Here is a 14,817-nt window from a genome sequence, read left to right as displayed (position 1 = left end):
ATTGTTCTGATGGGAGTGTTGAATAAAATGAAGGATACAGTTATGAATTTGAATTTGTCTATGTTGCTTTTTGGGAAGCAGAAGAAAAAGTAAGAGATAGCTGACTAGTGTAAAAGTGGTATAATTCCTACATATTGCTAACCACCAGTTAAAGTAATCTTTTAAGTTATCAATGCTATGAAATGTTTTTTTCCACCATTTTGAAGAATTAGAATAAAAAAAAACTCACCAATTCGATCCAAGCGGTCTAGTGCAACACTTTCAAATGCTCGCCTCATCATTGGATACTCCTCCAGAACTTCATTAAAGTGGTCTACGCTCAATGAGTACAATCGACAGTATGTGTCAGCTCTCACACTTGCAGTTCTCCTCCCTCGTGTCAGTAGGCAGATTTCTGTAAGAGGGGTTAAAAAAAAATATCAGTGTTAAAAATTGAAAACAACTATCAATGACTAAAGCATATAAATATATAACACTGGTATGTTTGTTGTAGTGATTCACATTAAGCAACATGACAAACATAAAAAGATTAAAATGAGCCAAACTGAGGCCTCGGTGCACAATGATCTAGGAGCTCGGTCCTTGGTTGAGTTATGAAAAGCAGTTAAAGGTAATCAGAAAATGACCTATTATTTAACCCCTTAAAGGAGTACTCCAGTGGAAAACTATTTTTAAAAATCAACTGGTGCCAGAAAGTTAAAAAGATTTGTGAATTACTTCTATTTAAAAATCTTAATCCTTCCACTATTTATCAGCTGCTGTATGCTCCACAGGAAGTTCTTTTCTTTTTTTATTTATTTTCTGTCTGACCGAAGTGCTTTCTGCTGACACCTCTGTCCATGTCAGGAACTGTCCAGAGCAGGAGCAAATCCCCATAGTAAACCTATCCTGCCATGGACAGTTCCTGACATGGACAGAAGTGTCAGCAGAGAGCACTGTGGTCAGACAGAAAAGATATTAACAAATAAAAGAACTTTCTGCGGAGCATACAGCAGCTGTTAAGTACTGGAAGGATTAAGATTTTATATAGAAGTAATTTACAAATCTGTTTAACTTTCTAGCACCACTTGATTTGGAAAAATTTTTTTCCACCGGACTACCCCTTAAATGACGCAGCGTTTTTTTTTTTCTTTTTGCGTCTTCATTTTTTCCTCCTAGTCTTTTAAAATCCATAAAAAGACATATTATATTTATTCTGTAGGTCCATACAAATACAACGATACCCAATTTATATAGGTTTTGTTTTATTTTACTAGTGGGAAAAAACATTTTTTGTAAGAGAATTAGTAGGCTTAAAATTGTCCCCTTCTGACCTCTATAACTTTTTAATTTTTCCGCATATGGGGCTACATGAGGGCTAATTTTTTGCACCGTGATCTGCAGTTTTTAATGGTACCCTTTATGTTTTTATTCGACTTTTTGATAATTTTTTATGGATTTTCTTCTGCTTTATGAAGTGACCAAAAAAGTACAATTCTGGACTTTGGTATTCTTTACATTTTCGCCATTTACTGTGCATTTTTTTAACATTATATTTTAATAAATCGGACATTTATTTATTTGTAGTTCCCTCACATTAGGTTGTCGGTATAGTTCCCCCACATTAGGTTGTAGTTCCCCCACATTAGGTAGGCAGTATGTTCCCCCACATTAGGTTGTAGTTCCCCCGCATTAGGTTGGCAGTATAGGTTCCCCCACATTAGGTTGTAGTTCCCTCACATTAGGTAGGCAGTATAGTTCCCCCACATTAGGTCGGCAGTATAGTTCCCCCACATTTGGTTGTAGTTCCCCCACAACAGGTAGGCAGTATAGTTTCCCCACATTAAGTTGTCAGTATAGTTCCCCCACATTAAGTTGGCAGTATAGTTCCCCCACATTAGGTTAGCAGTATAGTTCCCCTACATTAGGTTGTAGTTCCCCCACATTAGGTTGGCATTATAGTTCCCCTGCGGTAGGTAGGCAGTATTGTTCCCCCACATTAGGTTGTAGTTCCCCCACATTAGGTTGGCAGTATAGTTCCTCCACGTTAGGTTGTAGTTCCCCCACATTAGGTTGGCATTATAGTTCCCCCACATTAGGCTAGCAGTATAGTTCCCCCCACATTAGATTGGCAGTATAGGTCCCCCCCACATTAGGTTGGCGGTATAGTTCCCCACATTAGGTTATAGTTCCCCCAAATTAGGATGGCATTATAGTTCCCCCACAGTAGGTTGGCAGTATAATTCCCCCACATTAGGTAGGCAGTATGTTCCCCCACATTAGGTTGTAGTTCCCCCACAGTAGGCTGGCAGTATAGTTCCCCCACATTTGGTTGTAGTTCCCCTACAACAGGTAGGAAGTATAGTTTCCCCACATTAGGTTGTCAGTAAAGTTCCCTCACATTAGGTTGGCAGTATAGTTCCCCCACATTAGGTTGGCAGTATAGTTCCCCCTACATTAGGTTGTAGTTCCCCTACATTAGGTAGGCAGTATGTTCCCCCACATTAGGTTGTAGTTCCCCCACAGTAGGCTGGCAGTATAGTTCCCCCACATTTGGTTGTAGTTCCTCCACATTAGGTTGGCAGTATAGTTCCTCCACGTTAGGTTGTAGTTCCCCCACATTAGGTTGGCAGTATAGTTCCCCCACATTAGGCTGGCAGTATAGTTCCCCCCACATTAGATTGGCAGTATAGGTCCCCCCCCCCCCACATAAGGTTGGCGGTATAGTTCCCTCCCATTAGGATGGCATTATAGTTCCCCCACAGTAGGTAGGCAGTATAATTCCCCAACATTTAGTTGTAGTTCCCCCACATTAGGTTGGCAGTATAGTTCCCCCACATTTGGTTGTAGTTCCCCCACAACAGGTAGGAAGTATTGTTTCCCCACATTAGGTTGTCAGTATAGTTCGCCCACATTAGGTTGTCAGTATAGTTCCCCCACATTAGGTTGGCAGTATAGTTCCCCTACATTAGGTTGTAGTTCCCCCATATTAGGTTGGCAGTATAATTACCCTGCAGTAGGTAGGCAGTATAGTTCCCCCACATTAGGTTGTAGTTCCCCCACATTAGGTTGGCAGTATAGTTCCTCCACGTTAGGTTGTAGTTCCCTCCACATTAGGTTGGCAGTATAGTTCCCCCACATTAGGTTGGCAGTATAGTTCCCCCCACATTAGATTGGCAGTATAGGTCCCCCCACCCACATTAGGTTGGCGGTATAGTTCCACCACATTAGGATGGCATTATAGTTCCCCCACAGTAGATAGGCAGTATAATTCCCCAACATTAGGTTGTAGTTCCCCCACATTAGGTTGGCAGTATAGTTCCCCCACATTAGGTTGGCAGTATAGTTCCCCCACATTAGGTTGGCAGTATAGTTCCCCAACATTAGGTTGGCAGTATAGTAACCCCACAGACATACAGCCTTCAGCCATATACAGTGTATGGCTGGAGGCTGTATGCCTGTGTATTGCCCCACTTCAGTGCTCCGTCCACCGCTCCGGAGCACCGAAGCTGACATGCAGCTTGTAAGTCCACCAGCGCGTCCTCCTCCACAATGCTCCGATCCTCCGTTCTTATGGGCACACGCACAGGACGTCAGTGATGTCCCTGCGTGTGCTACCTCCCGGTGGCCCCTTCATTTTTAAAGTTAACACGGGGCCACAGAAACTTAACCGGGAAATCCTTGTGTCCTGAAAAGATCTTTCGGGACACAGAGATGTCACGAATGTGACGGGGGCCCCCTGAGGGCTGCTTAGTGGTGGCCCGCAGGGGCCCCCTGGGGGATGGGCCCTGGGCAATTGCCCGGTTTGCCCTGTCTTAATGCCGGCCCTGCGTCCCCTGAAAGGAGCGACTCTGCTGCTCAGCTGTATTCAGGACAGTCAGCAACCACATAGGTTGCCTTCTCTTTGAAGGTAGGACCCCCCTGTATGTAAGACAAACCCTGTATGTAGGACCAACCAGAGCCGCCATCAGGGCAGTACATGCAGACCATAGATCAGGTGCACTATGTACAGGGGCCCGCGGCTGCCAGCTGTCACCCTTATAATTCACAGATCATCCTGTAACCTTCCCCTGCCCAGCCTGATTTCTGCAGGGCCTAGCTGCTTGAAAAGCTCTGGAGCTCAGCACTTCCCTCCACACCTAGACAGGAACCTGGGCCCCTCTACTCTCTCCTGGGCCCCTCCCCCGCACTCAGTAAGATCCCCAGGCTTCTGCTGTATACAGGTCAGCAGTCAGGGAATAGGAGGGGAGGGCTGCAGTCTGCACAGTGTTAGCTGGGAGCAAAATAAGGAGCCTACACAAGATGTGGACCCCCTTGGAGCTGTCTAATCCTGCCTAAAAAGTAAATGTAAAGTGCATGTGTCTGTATTTGTGCGATGTGTTTGTGTATGTATCAGGGTATTTACTGTGTGGGGCACTATATGGGTGTATGGGGGTTCTCTTCAGGAGACTGGGAAAGCTGGGTGACACAGTGAACTGCTCACAGTACTTCCCAAGCTTTATGTGTACTGACTGTCACCCAGCTTTCCCAGTCTTCTGAAGGGAATATGTGTCTAGTGAATAGGGTTGCGCCCTTTCTTGCAAAATTTTTTTTAAAATACTGGCTATGCTAATTTGCATAATTAATAATATATGCGTGACATCACAGGAAACTCCACCCATGTCCCGTCACGTACAAGCCCAGTGACGGCAAATTAACCCCTCAGCCTGGCACAGGGGGATGGGGGGGGGGGTTCAATTAAAATGGCACAAGGGGATCAGGGGGGTTCAATAGAATAGTACCAGCCACAGTGCCCTATAGCAATGCCAGCCTATGGCAATGCTATTAAACACTGTGGCTGCGATTGTTAAAGGGCACTGTGGCTGCCACTGCTTTAGGGCACTGTAGCTAACACTGCTATGGGACACTGTGGCTGGCATTGCTTAGGAACCTGTGGCTGGCATTACTATAGGACACTGTGGCTGGAACTACTAAAGGGCACTGTGGCTGGCACTGCTATAGGGCAATGTGGCTGGCACTGTTATAGGGTACCGTGGCTGGCACTATTAAAGGGAACTGTGGCTGGCATTGCTATAAAGCACCATGACTGTCATTGCAATATGGCACTGTGGCTGGCATTGTTAAAGGGCACTGTGGCTGACACTGCAATGGACACTGGCTGGCATTGGTATAGGGCACTGTGGCTGGCAATGCTATACAACACTATGGCTGGCAGTTGGCTAGGAAAACCTTTCAGCTTTATGCCCTTCCACGTCTGACAGCCCCAGCTTCTGTACACATATTCTCCAGTACAGGGATGTCTATCTGCACCTCCCCATAAGTCTTCCTGAGTCTGCAGTATTGAGCACCACCCACTTAGCTTGGTTGCTGGGGTAGAAACCGGCAAACTTAATGCAGCCGCCAGTGGAGCCTGGCGTGGGCACCATATTGCCGCCCCTGCTGCCGCGCACTAGGTACCACAAGAGCTGTCTGCATGTCCTCCCTGCTCTGTACTGGACTCCAATGCGCATGTGCCGCCAAACAGTGTATAGCTAGCTTTTTCAAAACTACTCCCAACAGGCCTAGACAGGATTTTGCTGTCTGCGTATGCTGGGAGTTGTAGTTTTGCAAAAGCTAGCTATACCCTGTTTGGAAGCGGCACATGCGCATTGGAGTCCAGTACAGAGCGCAGAGGAGGGGGAGAGTCGGAGGAAGGGTATGAATATTCATAAGCTGGCAGTGCAGCGGACGTCAGAGTCCCCGAAGGTGTGCCAGTTAGCATATCTGCAAAAATTAACATAACAAGCGACCTGTGGGATGGATCCGGGCATGGTGAATGGAGCAAATTAATCAGCATCCCCCGCACTACCAGCCAATACCTCTGGTTAGTGCGGGCGACTTTACTGAGTTTTCTTCTAATGTAAAATACCGGCTATTGCATGGCTGGTCTTTTATATATGAATTTACTGGCCGCAGGGTAGAAATACTATCTGTGCATGTAAATTACCGGCTGGGTGGCAACCCTACTGGTGAAGCAGCCACAATGGAGAGAAGACATGTTGTGAAGTACCAGATTTCACACTAGTACTCTTAGTGCATGACTTACAGTATTTCCCCACCTTTAGAGGACTTGTATGCAGAATACTAGTGTGACGTCTGCAACTTCATCTCTCCAATATGGCTTCTTCACCATACAGACATTCCCTTCAGGAAACTGGGAAAGCTAGGTGACAGGCAGTACATAAAGCTGGGGAAGTACTGTGAGCCCTGCACTGTGTACTGCAAGTCACCCAGCTTTCCCAGAATCTTGAAACCCCAGAAAAGATGGGCTGCTTGTCCTCCATTTGTCACTGAGTATTATGGCAGCTGAGTTGTCTCCCTGCTTCCGCTCTAATCCCCCCTCGCACTAACTTTATGAGACCACCGCTCAGCATGCTGCTCAGTGCCCCTTCTTCCTCCGTTTCCCTAAAAGGTATTGAAATAGGTATCAGTGACATTTGCACTAGTACAAGTACTCATGCAAATGTCCAGTAATGGCCCTGATACTAATATCGGAACATAACGACTACCTACTGTGAGGAGCACTATATTGGGATCTAACTACTGTGGGGCATTATTAGTGGGTCACTACTGTGTTGGGGCATTATTAGGGGGGGGGGTCACTACTGTGTCAGAGCACTATTATGGAGGAAACGTGCAGAGACTAAAATGTTTGTTTGACAGATTCTGCAGAGTCACAGTTGGAAGTATATGGTGATGTTATTCAGTCACTGTCTGGTGGTACTATATAATAATAAAATGAGGTGGCGGTATTATTTGTCCTTTGTGTAGTGGTATTATTTTTAATGTTGGTATTAATATACTTTTTTTTTTGTTATGATGTGGTGTTGGGGGGTGTCACAATCACACCCTATCGGTCCAGCCAAGACGCTAGAGAGAGTGTGATGGTGCAAGAGTTAAAGCCGCCAGACCTCTGGGTATCCACTACTAGTCCCAGCAAGTCACCAAATTAACCCTTAGATAAACGTGTTTCACCCGAGCTGCCTTCAGAAAGGTGAGCTCATATATTTAGAGATCAAAGACCAGAGCTGATTAATTAAACATTTAATCTGATAAAAGGTATCATAGTGCTATGCATAAAAATTAACAAATGACATACAGGTATAAGAATATATATAAGAGTTTAGCAATCAAGTTCAGAAAAGTAAAAATGAAGTTCTTACAGCGTAATAGTATAGCAGTCCATGAGAGTGGGTCTCCAGCTGTTCTTAGGATGGTCTTGTCAGCTTGGGGCACAGATCTTAACAACCAACTTTGAGTCTAGCATTTTTTAAATATCATATCTGCTTGTTCTTTGGAGGGAAGCTCCACTCCCCCCTCCCCTCTGATCCCACCAAGGGGCATCTGTTATCCCCCATCCTGCCGCTTCAAAGAAACTCCTGACTTCAAACAAACAACCAGCCAGGCCCCCTAATAAACTGCAATACACAAACAGGGACACACCATCTGAATGACCCCTCACCCATGTCCTGGATAATACAGTACACACAGATGCAATTATAATACACATATATGATTTAATACTCAGGCCTGGGCCTGACACCTCCCCCTTTAGATGGGGACAGGGAGATCTTGCCTTTCCAGGCTGATAGACCTGTCTCCTTTACTCCTCTATTTCTCTTCTTGATGCATTCCCAGGCAAAGATGGCACTGAAGGGGCCTAGTACCTGATTAAGCTGCGTTTCTCTCTCCTGGACCCCTAGCATGCCTCTGGAAAGGGACTCCCAGTACAAGATATCATTTTCCCAATATACCCAATGCCCATCTGTGTCAACACCTGTATGTTCAGCACGTTGTCTCAGCCCTTTAAGGGAAGGGTCACTGCGCAAAGCTTCCCAGAAATGCTCATTTCCCTCCCCCATCTTGGGGCATCAGGGAGCACATTTCCCCCGGGTGGACTAGCATCTCCACCTTCCTCTCCCTCAGTTCCAGACATAAGAATGTTACAGGCATCATACACAGGGCTATCACTCCTTCCCTCCTCCTCCTTAGGCTCACAGGATTGGGACATATCGCTCACTGCTGATCCCTCATCCTTCTTAGGCTCACAGGATTGGGACATAAAGCTCACTGCTGATCCCTCATCCTTCTTAGGCTCACAGGATTGGGACATAAAGCTCACTGCTGATCCCTCATCCTTCTTAGGCTCACAGGATTGGGACATAAAGCTCACTGCTGATCCCTCATCCTTCTTAGGCTCACAGGATTGGGACATAAAGCTCACTGCTGATCCCTCATCATTAAATGTCACCAGGGGCACACCAACCCCTCCCCCTAGCCCATCTCCACTAGGTTTTGGCATTGTCACCACATTTTAAAATACACCCCATTCCACTTTTGGAAAACATTACTGGTTCAGTCACAGGTAAACAATTATCAATCCCCTGCACCCCCTCCCAGTTACCACATTTCGCAGTGTCTCCCAAAGTCTTGCACAGTACCTCAGAATGAACAGGGCTCTCTCCTAGCCCTTCCGGTGTGCAGGTAGTGTCCTCTGGAGCATAATGACAGAGCATCCGACCCAAATTATTCCCCAGCAGAACATTAACAGGGATGTCCTCAGAGACCCCCACCTCCCGCAAACCTTTGCCTGTACCCCAATCCAGGTACACAAGGGCCAAGGGCACAGCAGGCCGCACACCTCCAATTCCTTTTAAAGCCATGGTTCTTCCAGTGATGATGTCCTCTGTATCCACCACTTCAGGCCGCACTAAGGTAAAGGAGGCCCCAGAATCTCGCAAACCCACTGTCACCCGTTCACCCACAGTCACACTCTGCAGGTTATCCGCTCTTTTCTCCACCGCTCCGGACACCAGAAGAACGGCTGTGTGTCCTCCAGCTACTGGTGGAGAATCCTTTTTGTTGGGGCAAGTGGCACTCAGGTGCCCAACATTGTTGCATTTTTAACATCGGCGGGTGTCCCCCTGACCCAATGTGGCTCCTGTTGCTTTTGCAGATCCACGCTTTGCTGTCGGTGCCCGGTTTTTGGCGAAGTCATCTCCAAGTTCTGCTGCTTCCGTTGCTGTCTTGGGCTTGCTGTCCAATATCCACTCTCTGGCTTCAAAGCTCTGTGTTTGGAGAAACTGATCCAGGACCATCAAGTCCTCATAGGTAGTGACTTGTAGGCCCCCAGTCCATAGCCTGAAGGCAGTCCTTAGCTGACCTGCATGCTGAGTGCAGCTTTCTGTGGCACTTTGTTGCATATAAGAGTCCAAGGCCTCATGTGGAGTACTGTCCTGATGGGGAGCAATGTTGTATTTCCCAACAGATATCAGTCCTTGGATGGCAGTTCCAGCTGTAGGACTTTGCCTCATGTCACTCAGCTCTTCTGCACGGGCATCATACTCCACAAGATCAGCAATAAGTTGTTCCTTGTTCTTTCCTGCAGTAGCGATGTCCTTTCCTTGGCACATTAACTCCAGTGCAGGCTTGGACTGCTTGCGATATGCCTCCATATTTCCGAGATGAGACAGAGGAGGTAAAACAGGAGATGGGGAGGACAGAACTGTCTTGCACTCTTTTTGTATGTCTTTTAAACCAGCACTGAGCTCTGTCTTTTTGAATTTACACACAAGAATATGTATGCAATTTCTTTTTAGTGCTAAGATTTCCCTACAGGTAAAATCCAGCAAGCACTAAAAATCTGTAAATATGTCCAGACGCTGCCACCAGTTGTCACGAACACACCCTATCGGTCCAGCCAAGACGCTAGAGAGAGTGTGATGGTGCAAGGGTTAAAGCCGCCAGACCTCTGGGTATCCACTACTAGTCCCAGCAAGTCACTAAATTAACCCTTAGATAAACGTGTTTCACCCGAGCTGCCATCAGAAAGGTCAGCTCATATATTTAGAAATCAAAGACCAGAGCTGATTAATTAAACATTTAATCTGATAAAAGGTATCACAGTGCTATGCATAAAAATTAACAAATGACATACAGGTATAAGAATATATATAAGAGTTTAGCAATCAAGTTCAGAAAAGTAAAAATGAAGTTCTTACAGTGTAATAGTATAGCAGTCCATGAGAGTGGGTCTCCAGCTGTTCTTAGGATGGTCTTGTCAGCTTGGGGCACAGATCTTAACAACCAACTTTGAGTCTAGCATTGTTTAAATATCATATCTGCTTGTTCTTTGGAGGGAAGCTCCACTCCCCCCTCCCCTCTGATCCCACCAAGGGGCATCTGTTATCTCCCATCCTGCCGCTTCAAAGAAACTCCTGACTTCAAACAAACAACCAGCCAGGCCCCCTAATAAACTGCAATACACAAACAGGGACACACCGTCTGAATGACCCCTCACCCATGTCCTGGATAATACAGTACACACAGATGCAATTATAATACACATATATGATTTAATACTCAGGCCTGGGCCTGACAGGGGGGTCCAAGTTTTGTGAATAGCCTGGCCCATATTATACCACTGTAGTTGATAGTGTGATGTTCCAGTACAGGATAGGGTCCCGTACAGTACTTAGGCCCTGTCAGGTTGAGTCGGCTCTCCTGCAGTGTTTCCCCCATAGTAATATATATTATGTATAGTGTTATGTATAAAGGACCTTTAAGGACCTTTGAGTTAGTCACATGATAATATGTTCACGCGATGTGTTTGTTACCCAGAGAATCAGGTGACCTGCAGCTTGACCTATGAGCTTCTGGCTCAGTCCCCCTTTATAAGAGGAGCAGCCATTACAATCTCTCTCTTGTGATTCATTCTCTGCTGAGGTCAAGTCTTGTCCAGACATCTCAGAGCCAGTGTCCAGCACACCTTGAGGCCTCAAGCCTAACCTACAGCGACATGTCAGTAAGTCAAGTCATCTATGTCTGCTGTACCTACAGTCAAGTCAAGTCTATAGTCATGACTATTATAGTCAGCGTGGCTGAGTTGAAGTCTGTCCAAATACGGCAAGTCCCAGCAAGCTGCAAGGTCCCCTCCGTGTTACTGGCCACCTCTCTGGGATCCTGGCCTAGCTGTTAAGACTATTTCCATCTGTCTACCTCAGTAAAGCTACCGTTAACCCTAACCTGGTCTTGGACTAATACTACCCTGCCTAACCTAGGGATAGCGGTACTACCATTCAGTTGGTTATAGGGAAAACCACGCCCTGGCACCACGAACATTTAGGGGTTAATACCATCTGCCCCTGGGCTATAACATCTGCCCCATACACCTCACCTCATCACACCCCGTGGCTTGCCACAATAGGAATGGCTTGACTTTTTCCTTAGAGGCTATGTTCTCACACAGTATTTCAGCTGTAATCTCTTTGTTCTTTTATTCTAATGATCAGTGGGCTCTCAGCAGCCAGATCCACACTGTCAAAGTTTGAAAAAAGTTGATGTATAGACCTTTTTTTCTTTTTTTTTTTTTTTTTGGTCCATTTACATGCCAACATCTGTCCATAGTGCTGCACGCAGTACAAAGTTTTTTTGGACTATTGCTTTTTGGTAAGGGGTGGGCCAAGACGCTATGGCTGTATGGGGCCGTATGGAGCTGTATGAAATTCCTGATGGTGGCTCTGCCAACACTGCACCCTGTCTTTGGCTCCTTTCTTTGTAAAAATGTAGCTCCATTCCCCCAGCGACTGTGTGCTGGCTTGAGGACTTTTCTGTCCATTAGATGGCATCCTGTGTCCATAAGATGGCATCCTGTTGAGGAGCAGGTGAAAATACACTCCATTCATCTTCTTCTTCCATAGAATTACACTGTGCTCAAGCAAGGAGCAGTGGGCGTGGCAGAGTGAAATGTATGGTAACATGCTTCTCCACAGGATGCCACCTTACAGACAGGTAAGTTGTCAAGCCAGCCAGAGAATTGGGGAGTGGAGCTATATTTTTACAACAAACGTAGCCACAGGCTACCATAATAGCGTGAAGGTGCTGTGGCACACCAGTTGAAAGATGCAGTCCTAGTCTGTGTAAGGCCAGTGGCGTAGCGGAGGCCCCAGCAGCCAGCCATCTAGGTAGGAGCCCCCAGCCAGCCTGCGGTTTTTTTTTCTTTTTCTTTTTTTTTTCCTTTTCACCTTCTAAAAATCATTACTCTTTTATATTCACATCCACAGACCCATATGGCTTGTTTTTTGCGTGACCAATTTTGCTTTGTATTGACAACACTCATTTTACCATAAAATGTATGGTGCAACCATAAAAATATAATTTTTATGGGGAAAGTGAAAAGAAAACGGCAATTTTGCAAGTTTTGGAAGGTTTTGTTTTTACGCTGTAAACTTTGAGGTTAAAATGACATGTTTTCTTTGTTCTGTGGGTCAATATGATTAAAATGATATCCATGGTTACACGCTTTCCTATTATTGTACTGCTTAAAAAAAATAAAAACTTTCACAAAATTAGCTTGTCACCTGCCCCGCCGCACGGCTACAACTCCCAGCATGCCCTTACAGTAAAAGCATGCTGGGATTTGTAGTCGTGCAGCGGCGGCAGGTGACAAGCTTGTTTATTTGCTTAGGGTATAAAGCATCGATAAATGTATTTTTTTTATTTTTTTTATCTATGCTATATATTGTACATTACACTGATATTTAAAGTATTACAGATTCTCTTCATATGTCCATAAAAAGTGCCTATGGGCAGTGCATATCAGTATGGACAGAGCAATTTGGTATGGGTGGGGAATATTGGTATGAGTGTGGCATACCTTGTGGGGGGGGGGGGGGGGGGGGGACTTAGCAGCCTCCTCATTGAGTCTTGCAGGGGGGCCCCCAAATTTATTGTTACCCCACTGCTTGGGAGGAAAGGGGTCAAACCGAGCTTTTATGGTAAACATGTTTGTTAAAAAGGGTGATCTTTTGTTTTCTAATTTTCCATTTTAATATATATATATATATATATATATATATATATATATATATATATACATATATATATATATTTATTTATGCTATAAAATGATCCTGAAATCTTGCAGTTTTTATTTTGACTGTTGGGCAAAATAAAAAGCTGAGACTTCCTGTTCTATAGAGATCACTTTCCAGCAGTGTTCTTATCATCACAGACAGGAATACAGTTACAGTAGTACAGAAAGAAAACAGGATCAGGCCATTTACAACAGGTAATGGTCAGATAACACATTCCCTATAACCCCTTGTTGCCCTATGAGGTATGTTTATAGTATGGGTGGGAATACGTTAAAGCGACATGACATATATTTACATCATGCAGCGTCAACTGCCTGCATTTGCTTCATAGAACATGTGTGGCAGCTGCTGAGCAGTCAATGACGGACATTGGCGATCACGTCAATATCTGCTATGAACCCTTTAAATGTCAGGATCAATGATGATCACAGTATCTAAAGTTGATAATGACAGGATTCTGGGGGGCTTGGACTCAAGAAGAGCTATTGCAGGGATCTGATGAGTTAAAATGGTGACCAGAGGTCTCTCCCTTACCTGCTGCTTGATCATTCTCTGTATGTACAGACTGCTGCAGCATCCTGTACAAGCAGAGCATCAATAACTCTGATCAATGCTATGCTATGGCATATTAGTGTTCAGTGTTAGCAATCGAACAGACTAAAAAATTGTGGAAACATTTGTTTAAAAAAGAATGTATTAATAAATGTCAATAAGCCCCCATCAAAAAGTCCCAACAAAACAAAAAGTGTACCGATTAAAAGTACAGATCACGGCACAAACAATTAGCCCTAAAACAGCCCCATATATGGAAAACTAAAAAAGTTATAGGGGTCATAATAGGGCAATTGTTAAGGGGTACTCCGGTGGAAAACTTTATTTTTTATTTTTTTTTTAAATCATCTGGTGCCAGAAAGTTATACAGATTTGTAAATTACTTTTATTAAAAAAACAACCTAATCCTTCCAGTACTTATTAGCTGCTGAATACTACAGAGAAAATTATTTTCTTTTTGGAACACAGAGCTCTCTGCTGACATCACGAGCACAGTGCTCTCTGCTCTCACTGTCCAGAGTACTAGAAAATCCCCATGGCAAACATATGCTGCTCTGGACAGTTCCTAAAATGGACAGAGATGTCAGCAGAGAGCACTGTGCTCGTGATATCAGCAGAGAGCACTGTGTTCCAAAAATAAAAGAATTTCCTCTGTAGTATTCAGCATCTAATAAGTACTGGAAGGATTAAGATTTTTTAATAGAAGTAATTTACAAATCTGTTTAACTTTCTGGCACTAGTTGATTTAAAAAAAAAGTTTACAATTTTTAGTAAACGAAAGTAGTAAAATAAAACAAAACCTCTATAATTTGAGTATGGTTGTAATCATATTGTTCCATAGAATTAAGGTACTGTGTCAGTTTTATGGTAAAGTAAACTGAGTAAAAACCAATCCTCCCAAAAGTTGGATAATTGATATTTTTTCATTTTATCATGAAATGTAAGGCGTCGTTGCAATGTAGGAATGGTCAGACAAGGATATTATCTTTTGTCTGTGTCTCTTTCTTTTCAGAGCCCACTGTGCCTCCTTCCCTCAATGCCAATCTCCATTCTATGTAATCTATCATTGATACATGTACCACACCTGTGAATGTACTTACCGCCAAAGTAAGATCCATCAGCGAGTTTTGTCTCCTTACTGCCTTTGCTTAAAATGCTGACAACACCATGTTGTATAAAGAACATCTTTTTGCCAACTGTTCCCTCTCGAATAAGATAATCACCTGGTTGAAATACTTCAAATCGTAGCTTTGTGAGCATTGAAGTTACAAAATTAGGGTCAGCATTGGCAAATAGTGGCATAGTGGCCACTAGTTTACGGCAGTTAAAATTAATGATCTCCTAATAAAAGAGAACAGAGAAAGATAAGGTA

The 14,817-nt window shown here is 44.3% G+C and overlaps 1 protein-coding gene across 2 annotated transcripts in view; it reads right to left on the bottom strand.

Moving 5' to 3' along the window:
- The window catches only part of HCN4 (hyperpolarization activated cyclic nucleotide gated potassium channel 4), a 485,567-nt gene that overhangs the window by 27,925 nt on the left and 442,825 nt on the right, over window positions 1-14,817 (bottom strand). For both annotated transcript variants that reach the window (XM_056572770.1, XM_056572769.1), the window contains 2 exons: window positions 14,546-14,786; window positions 230-394 (listed from right to left, as the gene is read on the bottom strand). In XM_056572770.1, coding sequence (XP_056428745.1) covers window positions 230-394; window positions 14,546-14,786 — 406 coding nt within the window. The remainder of the gene's footprint in view (window positions 1-229; window positions 395-14,545; window positions 14,787-14,817) is intronic.

This window comes from Hyla sarda, chromosome 4 (assembly GCF_029499605.1).
Source record: "Hyla sarda isolate aHylSar1 chromosome 4, aHylSar1.hap1, whole genome shotgun sequence".
Lineage (NCBI taxonomy): Eukaryota > Metazoa > Chordata > Amphibia > Anura > Hylidae > Hyla > Hyla sarda.
The sequence above is the reverse complement of the archived record's forward strand: the minus strand, read 5'-3'. Positions and strand labels throughout refer to the sequence as shown.